Source organism: Loxodonta africana, chromosome 8 (genome assembly GCF_030014295.1).
Source record: "Loxodonta africana isolate mLoxAfr1 chromosome 8, mLoxAfr1.hap2, whole genome shotgun sequence".
Classification (NCBI taxonomy): domain Eukaryota; kingdom Metazoa; phylum Chordata; class Mammalia; order Proboscidea; family Elephantidae; genus Loxodonta; species Loxodonta africana.
Window position 1 is genome coordinate 131,060,435 of NC_087349.1, and position 9,864 is coordinate 131,070,298.

General features: G+C 53.1%; 1 protein-coding gene across 1 annotated transcript; it reads right to left on the reverse strand.

Annotated features, from left to right (window-relative positions):
• Positions 1-394: 394 nt before the first annotated feature.
• Positions 395-6,963, reverse strand: SFTPD (surfactant protein D). The gene is made up of 7 exons (XM_064290394.1): positions 6,765-6,963; positions 5,118-5,234; positions 4,714-4,830; positions 4,232-4,348; positions 3,459-3,575; positions 2,809-2,892; positions 395-959 (listed from the first exon to the last, which is right to left on the reverse strand). Exons 1-7 carry the CDS (start codon positions 6,961-6,963, stop codon positions 583-585), a joined length of 1,128 nt encoding a protein of 375 aa, XP_064146464.1. The 3' UTR covers positions 395-582.
• Positions 6,964-9,864: the final 2,901 nt, after the last annotated feature.

Consider the following 9,864-nt stretch of genomic DNA (forward strand, 5'->3'; position numbering starts at 1 on the left):
TGAGCGGGAAGGAAGTAGTCAGTTGGATCAAATGCAGCTGATAGTTCAGGGACAGTGAGAGCTGAGGAAGACTCACTGGATTTTGGGACAGAAAAAAAAAAAAAGAAGTCCCAAAATCTTATCCCTTGCAACTGGGAAAGCAGGCTGACCCATCTCTCCCTTGGCAGGTCTTCAGTACGTGAAACCAAAAAACCAAACCAGTTGCCACAGAATCAGTTTTGACTCATAGTGACTCCATGTGTTGCAGAGTAGAACTGCTCCATAGTTGTGACCTTTTGGAAGCAGATTGCCAAGCCTTTCTTCTAAGTTGCCTCTGGGTGGGTTTGAACCACCAACTTTTTGGTTAGTAGCTGAGTGCTTACCAGTTTGTGTCACCCAGTGTGTGAAGCTGGCCTCTTTCTTTAATCTGACAAAGTTGTCCGCAGTAGCCCTGCCTTCTGGGGTTACTACGTGGCTCTGTGGAAAAGCCCTGGTGGGAGAGGCAGTCAGTCACTTTTTTATTGGGATGTAGGCAGCACAGAGATCTGGGCCCTAACTCTCTGGCCAGGCTGTGGAGCCAGGCATCGCCCACCAGCCGGCAGCTCAGAACTCGCAGACCACCAGGCGCTGCTCTCCGCAGGACTTGTCGTTCCACTTGCCGTTGGTAAGGATCTCCACGCAGTTCTCTGCATCACCGTTGTTGTTGGGCTCTCCTGGGGCCCAGTTGGAGTAGGCCAGAGGCTCCCCTGTAGGGTAGGTGAAGCTGCCTTCTGTCTTGGTGTCAGTCATGCCCAGGAAGGCTGCCTTGTTGTAGGCCATGACCAGCTGCTGCACAGCAGCATTCTCAGCCGCAGAGCGTGGAGAAGCCACCTGCCCACCTGCCTGTGTGCACATCTGCTGCACATCTTTGAAGGACTTCTCAAAGCCGCCTGTCTTGAAGATCTTCTCACTGACACCCCGGCCATTGGGGAAGAGCTCCACTACGAGGACAGGGGAGCAGGTTGGGGCTGTGGCAGCCCCTGGCCAGGGCTCAGGAGCTCTAAGACTCTAAGGTGAGACACATGGTTCCAGAGCAGCCCCATGGCACAACACACCCTGCATCCTCACAGCAGCCTTGGGAGGTGGTACTGTGGCCCCCCATTTCCAGAGAACACTGGAACTCAGAGAGGTTAAATAAGAGGCCCAGCATCACACAGCTGTCTAACGTGGAGTTAGGTCGTTCTAACCCCAAAGTTCAGATGTGCTATCTCCAGTTCACCCCGTGTTGTATGCCAGAATTAGTATTTTGATTACTGTGTAGAACTGGGGAAACATGGTCCAGAGAAATGACACCAGGCAGCACAGGCCAGTCTCTGAGCACACAGCAAACCCATGCAGCCAGCCCTCTCTCACCCCCATAGGTCAGAGAGGCTCTGTGCCCTGGGATGTGGTGGAGGGAGAGGAGAGGGCAGGGTTGGATCGCTGAATGCTGTGATGTGCTAATCTGTGGTCTGCGTGTGGGTGATGCCCCAGCCAGTCAACCTCACCCCAAAGCAGTGGGTGAGGGGATGAGGGCTTCCGAGAGGTGTGTGTGTTTGCGCATCAAAGAAGGGATGGGGCAATGCTGAAGCGATCCCTAGCTGAGAGTCAGAAGGCAGATCTATCCAAGTGCTCGCTTCCCTTTTCAGAGTTTCTCATTCCTCACCTCTGAATTGGGGGCTCACTGCACAGTGACTTGTGTGACATGTCCAATAATCTTTTTATCCCCCGTTCTAACTCTGTGGCTTCTGGGCCCCAGCGTGGTAATCCTCGGCAGAGGCCACCCTGACCTCACGGGGCTGGCCAGAGTCCAGGCTGCACACTGACCCACTGTCCTTCTCTGAGTGGCTTCAACAAGGGCTCAAGGGCAGGTCCTCCACAGGCTCAGGATGGCGCCCGGAGCAGTCCTGGACAAGGTCAGAGCAGGAGTGTGTGTGCTGCTCCTGGGGGTGTGATCTGTGTCTATGGTGAGTATGCACGTGCACCAAGGAGTGTGCCCACACACTTATCTGAAGGTGCAACAGCACGCTGCGGTCCACCCAGATGCATGTGCACATCTGCATGTGCAACATACGTGTGTGTGCTCACATATGTACCAGTACGTGCAGTGATTATGCTTAAGTACACACGTGTTTGCATTATTGTGTGTGTGTGTCTGTGTGTGTGTGAGTGTATGTCTAAATGTGTTCACGGAGCAGGGGAGGGTGAAGCACCGGATCTTGAAGTTCCTATCCATGAGCATGAATACTTAGGAGCTAATCCTACAACCCAGATTCAGGGCTCCCTTGGGCTATGCAGCAATACCTTAGGGCTCTCCCCAACCTGGCCCCACAGAAGGAAGAAAGGCACCCTGGGCTGGGTGTCCCCTTGCCTTTGTGCTCAGGTTCTATCACAGGGACCAGTACGGCAGACGTAGCAGAGAAGGTCTGTCCAACTGAACAGAGCTCGGCGCTAATCCGGCTTGGGGCACGGGTGGAATGATGCTGCGGGGGTTCAAGAGTCTGAGAGCCTTAGGGTCCATGCTTCTGCCAGCTCTGTGAACTGATAACATAGTTCTCATCCCTCTCACTTGTCCCATGGACCTACCTCCAGCTCCTGAAGCGTGCAGCTGCCTTGTTTTACCCTGCCTTAGCCCTCTCCCTGCCCCAGCCCCGGGTCCAGCCGGAAACGTGGTTCAGCCGCATTCCCACTCTAGACCCACGCCCAGGCCTGCCTCAGGCCAGCCAAAGGTCTAGCCCAGCCCAGGGCCAGGCCAAGGCCCAGGTCTGGTCTGGGGCCAAGCCTGACCCTGGTTCAGGAGCAGGAGCTCACCTTTCTTATACTGCAAGAAGCTGGACTGGAGGTGCCGCACCTGTCCCTGCAAGGCCTCCACTTGCTGCCGCAGAGCAGCCACATCTGCAGCAGAGAGGGCGCTGAGTGAAGACTCGTTCAGGACAGCCGGGAAGGGCTCAAAGCTGGGCCTCAGAGAAGGTGCCCAGTTGCAGGCGCATATTGGGGGGGAAGGCACAGCTGGCCCCCGCTGCCCCCAGGATTTCCTGTGGTCTACTGTGAAGTAACTGGTAGGGCACCCCTGAACAGGTCCCTGTCCATTATTGACATCACACCAGATAACGTTTCGACTCCAAATTCTGGGAATAGGATTGCACCTTCCTGTTGTTTATCAGTAATACACATTCCCTAAGTACTCCCATTCATTGGGTTATTTGATGCTCAGAGCAGTCCTATGAATTTGAAAGGCAGCTACGGTTTTCCTATTGGTCAGATGGAAAAAATACCCAAGTTTGGCTTCCAGCTAGTACTAGGGGCTAAGACCAGAGCTTTGTTCTCCTGCCTTCCAGCCTGTCAGCCTTTGCTGCATTCATCCACCCCCTGTAATCCACAGGACAGACAGCCAGGAAGAGGGGGTATGCCCTCCCACGGGCGCCCTAGTGGCGGCTCTCAGAGACAGGGGGTTACCTTACCTGGAAGACCACTGTCTCCCTTGGCACCTCTGTCTCCAGGAACGCCTTTGTCCCCCTTTAGTCCTGGGGGACCCCTGGCACCTGGAGGTCCCTGTGGACCCACAGCTCCAGCAGGCCCTGGACTCAGAGGAGAAGAGCTATGTGAGCTGGATACCCATTTCCCAGCTTTGCACCCTCCTTGTACACTGTCTTTACTGCCTAGGAACACATCCTCCCCATGCACAAACTGTCCTCAGAACCCAGCCATGCCCTCTCCCTACAAACCGACTATCACCCCGTCACCCAGCAATCCACCTTCCCAGCACACTGACAGTCCCTGTCACCCAGCTGTACACCTCACCAGCACTGTCTCCGTCACCCAGCAGTCTATCTCCCCTGCACACTGACTGTCCCTGTCACCAGCAGTCTACCTTCCCAGCACACTGACTATCCCTATCACTCAGTAGTCCACCTCCCCAGCACACTGACTGTCCATCACCCAGCAGTCCACCTCCCCAGCACACTGACTGTCCCAGCAGTCCACTTCCACAGCACACTGACTGTCCCTGCCATCTAGCAGCTCACCTCCCTGTACTGAGTGTCCTCACTGCTCAGCACTGCACTGTCTGTGGCTACAAAGTCTTAGAGCCCAATGGTGCATCCTCCTTGAGTATAAATCCTCCCCGTTACCCAACAATGCTGCCTCTGACTTTGGTGGTTTTAGTGGTGGTGGAAAAGGAGGCAGTGACAGCTCCATGTGAGCACATGGGAACAGGGGCCCAGTCCCAGCTCACCTGCTGCCCCAGCATTTCCAGTGGCTCCACGCTCACCAGGGGCTCCTCTCTCTCCTTTAGAACCTGTAGGGCCTCTAGTTCCTGCCAAGCCCTGCATGCCTTGGGCTCCTGCTTCTCCTGAGTAAGGGACAAATAGGGACAAATACTCCTGAGAATGTGTTTGGCACGTATCATTTCCTTAGCAGTGGAGATTTTCTCCCACAGGCCAGGGTGAGAGAGAACTGGAGAGATTGTGCTCCTTGCTGTCCAGAGTCCTCTGTGGAGGGTAAGAAAGTATTGTCAATGTGGGTTTGTGGGGAGACACAAGCTCAGGGATCAGCCGATCTGTCCCTTCATGAGCCGGCAGGAGCCCACAGCAAGGCCTTTCCTGTGCTAATGGTTTGGGCTGTTCTTGGCACTTCGAGCATGCCATAGGGCCCAGCAGGGACTTCCACTAACACTCCTCCCTTCTCCCTCAGACCCACGACCTACCCACTACCTACCTTTGGGCCCAGCATCTCCTTTTGGGCCTGGTTTGCCTTGAGGTCCTATGTTCCCCTGACTCCCCGAGGGGCCCTCTTTTCCAGCTGGACCAGGCACACCTGGGGGTCCTGGAGGTCCTGGAGAAGAGGGCCAGTCTACTCAGTGACACGGAGTCATCTTGGAAGTGAAAGTGCACGATGAGAGCACTAATAGAGGTCAGACAGGCAACATCATCCTAAAAGAGTGCCACCCAACAGTAGCCCCAGTCTGCCCTGAAATCAGCTAGTGCTCCCTTCAGAATGACTTTCTTCCTTTTTTCTGGGCTGTTCTCTGCTGGCATGTCCCTGGAACATGAGAGTTCGCCCTCTACTGGCAGAGAGTAGCACCACCTGGAGCCACCTGTATTCCCTACCCAGTTGCTCACCACGTGATCCAGAGTCTCCCTTTGGTCCAGGTTCTCCTGTGGAGCCATTATCCCCTTTGGGCCCAATTGGGCCAGCTGGTCCAGGCATCCCTGTTTGTCCTACAGCTCCTGGCAAGCCTGTAGCAGTGGAAAAAAAAAAAAAAAAGGATATAAACCTGGCCCTAGGCCCAGGAGGAGCCAGCTGCATTCCTTTAGCAGCTGCAGGACATAGACATTACATCTCCACCTCCACACACACCTTGTGGAATGGGTATGGGCACCCTCATTTTATAGGTGAGAAAATAGGCTTTCCTGGGGTCAGACTAGTGGGCTGGATTCAAGCTCAGGCATGTCCCACTTGCTGTGCGGTGCTCCTTCCCCTGCCCCAAGACCATGGCATTGACCACAGGCAATCTGCCAGCATTTACCCTCGGGTATTGGCTCCTTGCTCTCCCCTTCCCAGAACCAGCGTTCATATCAGAAATGGCACCTGACAGGTGGTGCTAACTTGTTCATTCGGTTGTTTGTCCATTTGCTCATTGTGTGGTTCTTTTGTTCATTAAGAAACCATCCATGGAGCACCTACTTTATGCTTACCACTGAACAAGATGCAGCGATTAGCACCAGGACCTGATCTGCAACAGGTTTGTAGCAGAATTTTAAGCCGCGAAACAAGGGTAATAAGTGAGGAAAACCATGCATGAAACCACCCCCCCCCAAAAAAAAACCTGTTGCCGTGGAGTCAATTCCAACTCACAGCAACCCTATATGACAGAGTAAAACTGCCCCATAGGGTTTCCAAGGAGTGCTTAGTGGATTCAAACTACTGACCTTTTGGTTAGCAGCTGTACCTCTTAACCACTATACTACCAGGGTTGTAGTTGGTGCTAATCCCTCACAGCCCTCATCCTGCCCAGCCCCAGCACACTCCCATCATATAGATCTGTCTTTCTGAAGGAAGAAGTACCACTTAAGGGCAAGAGAATGTAGAGATTTGTGCAGAGGGAAGGTGACATTTCAGACTTGGAATCTGTGCTCCTGTGGCAGAAGAGAGTGTGTGGTGGGAGGGGCCACTGTGCTGCTGGTGATGAAAGGCTCTGTCGGGCATTGTGTCCAGCTTTCTGTACAAATCCGCACTTGGGATGAAGTAGGCAGATTGAATGAACTACTGAATTTAGCTCTGAAGTACAGAGCTGGACAAAGAAATGCAAGCTTCTTAATGTATTAGGGAAAATCCATTTGATCAGGCGTAAGTATGGGGTCTCATCCTTTCCCACTCTTCATGTGGAAGGGTGATATTCAAAATCTCTACCTACACAGGAACTGTTCAATCAGAATGAACAACTGCTGAATGCTGGAGCCAGTATGGGAGAGCCCAGCTACCTGCTCTGCTGGTTCTTGGGGTGGGGGAGATCCGGGGGATTCTTGGGAAGAGTCAACGCAGCTGGGGTGATGGAGGGAGGCACCTGAGGGCTCAGGGCAGCAGTCATTTGCCAACCGGTCAAGAAGTGTTTATGTGGACTTCATGTTTGCAGGAAATCCATCTCCTTGGAAAGGAGGAAGTCTATCTGCAAGATTTCCATAACAGAGTATCCAAAGCTCCTGGGTTGGTTACAATTCCAATGCCTACCCTCTCCCTGCCAGGAAAGCCCAAGGTCCCAGCTCTACCTGGATCCCCCTTCTCGCCCCGGGGGCCCTCTCTTCCATCCCGTCCATCACGACCAGGCAGGCCACTCTCCAAGGGGCTACACATGACCAGGGTGCAGGCGTTAGACACTGTTTTCTGGGAATAGATCTTCACTTCTGCTCCCGGTATCCCTGAGAGCTGTGTGAGCAGTAACAACGTAGAGAGAGGCAGGAGCAGCATGGCCTGGGGAGATGAATAGGAAGACAATGGACATTTTCTTGGGAAAAGGATATGGGTTGGGCTTGGCCCAGCTCCTGGAGGCCAGGAGAAGCCTGCCATGCCTCCTCTTCCTTGCCATCAGGGTTCCAAAAGCAGCTTAGGGACAAGGTAGGCACACAGTTTGGCCTTGGAGGGTATGAGTCATCCAGCTGGAGCTCTGACATGGTCCCAGCAGTCTCCACCTGTTCTCAAGCATCGGGTGCCATCCATTCTTGTGCCTTCTCTTGGGCACTGCCATCAGACAGTAGCCAGGCTGGAGCATACTTCTGTCACAGCAGAAAGGATCCACTGAGTGCCTTTGGGTAGAGTGCTTCCCCTCCCAGGAACTACTTCTCCCTAAATGTACAATCAAGGCAGCTGGCTTAGCTCAGAGAAGGCAGCTTCCTCTCACTAACTGCCTTGGATGGAGTAGCGCTGGTACCCACAGCTCTGTCCTGAGAAGGAGCCAGAATCCTGATGGTTTATGATGTTCATCCCCAGCACAGGCTGAGGGTATGGCTGTGCATTTGCCAAGAGATGTGCCATTCCTGGCCTCAATGCTGTCTCCACAAGGGAATTCCTAGGGGGAACCCAGTGAAAGTTTTCAGAGGTACAAATTAGGTACTCTAAAGACCCTGGGACACCTGGAGTTGTGCCCAGACCACCTTAGAGGGAGGGGGCAGGTGAGGTTGGCAAAACAGTCAGGTGAAAGGCAAGTTTGGGTTGGGGGCTAGGGGGGTGTGGGGCAGCTGTCCAACAGGGCATCCAGGTATCACCTGAGAGGGTCTTAGGAACCTGGCTACAAGTAGAATCTGGATGGGGGCCAGAACCTGGATCATTCCCGATGTTGGGCATCATTTGTCTCCCAGGGTGAACCTGGAATGTTAGGAGAGTGAAAGAGTCATGAGGGTGGGGGGTGGGGGTGGGGAGCAGAGTCTGGGAGCAAAGCCTCAGGGACCTTGGTGTGAGGGGGATGTCTAAAGAAAACGGGGTCATCAGGTAGGCTGGGTGGAAGCAAGGGAGAGGCTTCCTGGCCAGAGAAGTGCTACCTTCCATGGCTACTGGTGATTTGGGGCTATAATGACCCCTGTTTTGGGCTAGCCTCCCTCAATTTTGACTTCGAAATTACTTGGGTGTCCTAGGAGTCTCTAGAAACCTGTGAGCTGCCCAGCAAGCTCAGAGGACTGGCAGCAGCTGCCTTGCAGTACTCTTTTGACAAAGGCTCAGTCATGAGCACCAGGGCCAAGTCCAGGCCAGAGGGAGGGCAGTGTCCCCTGGCCCGCAGCCGCCTTGGATCTAGGGAAGAATGAAAGGCATCCTGCAACCTGTCCACTAGCTCAGGATGATGCAGAAAGCACACAGCCCATCTTAGCAGGACGGGGTGTGGAAGAGAGTTGAGAGGTTTTCTGACCTGAGATTCGCAGAGGTGACTTAGCTGGGGCTGCGGAGGGAGTGGGCAGAGCCATGGGCCCCTTTAATACAAGCAGTGTTCAGTTTACACTAAGCTTTCAGAGAAATATTTTATGTAAAAAAAAAAGATATATTTTATAAGATTTTATATAAAAAAGATATTATTTGTCTGAAAATTGGACCAGAGATCTAGTCCAAGAAGCGTATTTTATAGGTAACGATTTGAGGCTAAGAGAAGCACGTTTATCTCCCACAGGCACCCAGGTGGGCTTAGCAGCCAGGTCTGTGAATACCTATTTTTTTCCCTCATGCTGCCCTTCTTTCTGAAGAAATCAGGGACAGAGAAGGAACCAAGAGGGATGTTGAAATTGTAGTTTCCACTTGAGGCCTCCCTATGGTAGCATCAGAGTCTGGGTGGGCACCACATCCTACCCACCTATCTGTCCCAGCACAGGAAGCAAACCTCCCACAAAGACAAGGCACCCAAGTGGGAGGCAGAAGAGCCCCTTATTATCCCACTTTGCCCTGCCTTCCACATCCACAGGCTGTACACCAGAACAGGTGCACAGACCCTCCCTTCTTCACACCTGTAAGATGAATGGCCCAGTTGGGCAAGAGCATATCACAGGATATGGGAAAAATAAAATGGACAGCAGGCACAGGGACACTCACGAGTTGCTTCCTCCAGGGTTTCAGGATCTCCAGGTGAATTAGCCTTTTCTTGGCAGACTATTTATGGTTTGTAACCTGAGCCTCCCAGCCCTGGCTTCTGAGAACCCCCTTCAAGAGGTAAGTTAATTTTCTTCCTTGTTGCCTCACTTGCTCTCACCTCCACGTGGGTTCTGGAAACCTGCCACTCACATTTATCACTAATCACATACCATCCTAGAGTTTGTAAAGCACTCTCAGCCATGATCTCATCTGTGCCCTCTATAGCCCTGTGAGTGAGGGTCTCATCAGTGTCTGTATTTCACACAAGTCCAGGAGTCCGAGGGCCAGAGATGACTGAGTTTCACAATGACCTACAACAATTGCAAAAGCAACTTTCAGCTGCTGCTCCCAAGAGCCAGGACTTGCTGTGCCCACTTCTCTTCCTCCTTCACCTTAACAGCACTACCCAGATACTGGGAAAGAGCTGGGAGATTCTTGGCATAGAGGGCAGGGGTGGTAGCCTATTGGGGGCAGGGCTTGGGGAAGCTGCCACCTGGAAGAGGTCACTTTTGTTCTTCCTGTTCTAGGCCTCTTGTCTCTTGTAGGACAGGCTTCCCTTAGCAGGCCTGTTTTGCCCTGCCTAAGGCATGATTCGCTCCATCTTCTCAGCTGGTGTTTTTTTTCTTTTTAAGGCATGATTCTCTCTATCTTCTCAGCTGGTGTTTACCCTATGCATCACTCTAAGGGCACTTTGGACCCCTACCCCTGAACCCTGATTCCCTGTTGCAGCCACCCTCAGGGCAGCTCTTCTTGGGTGCATCT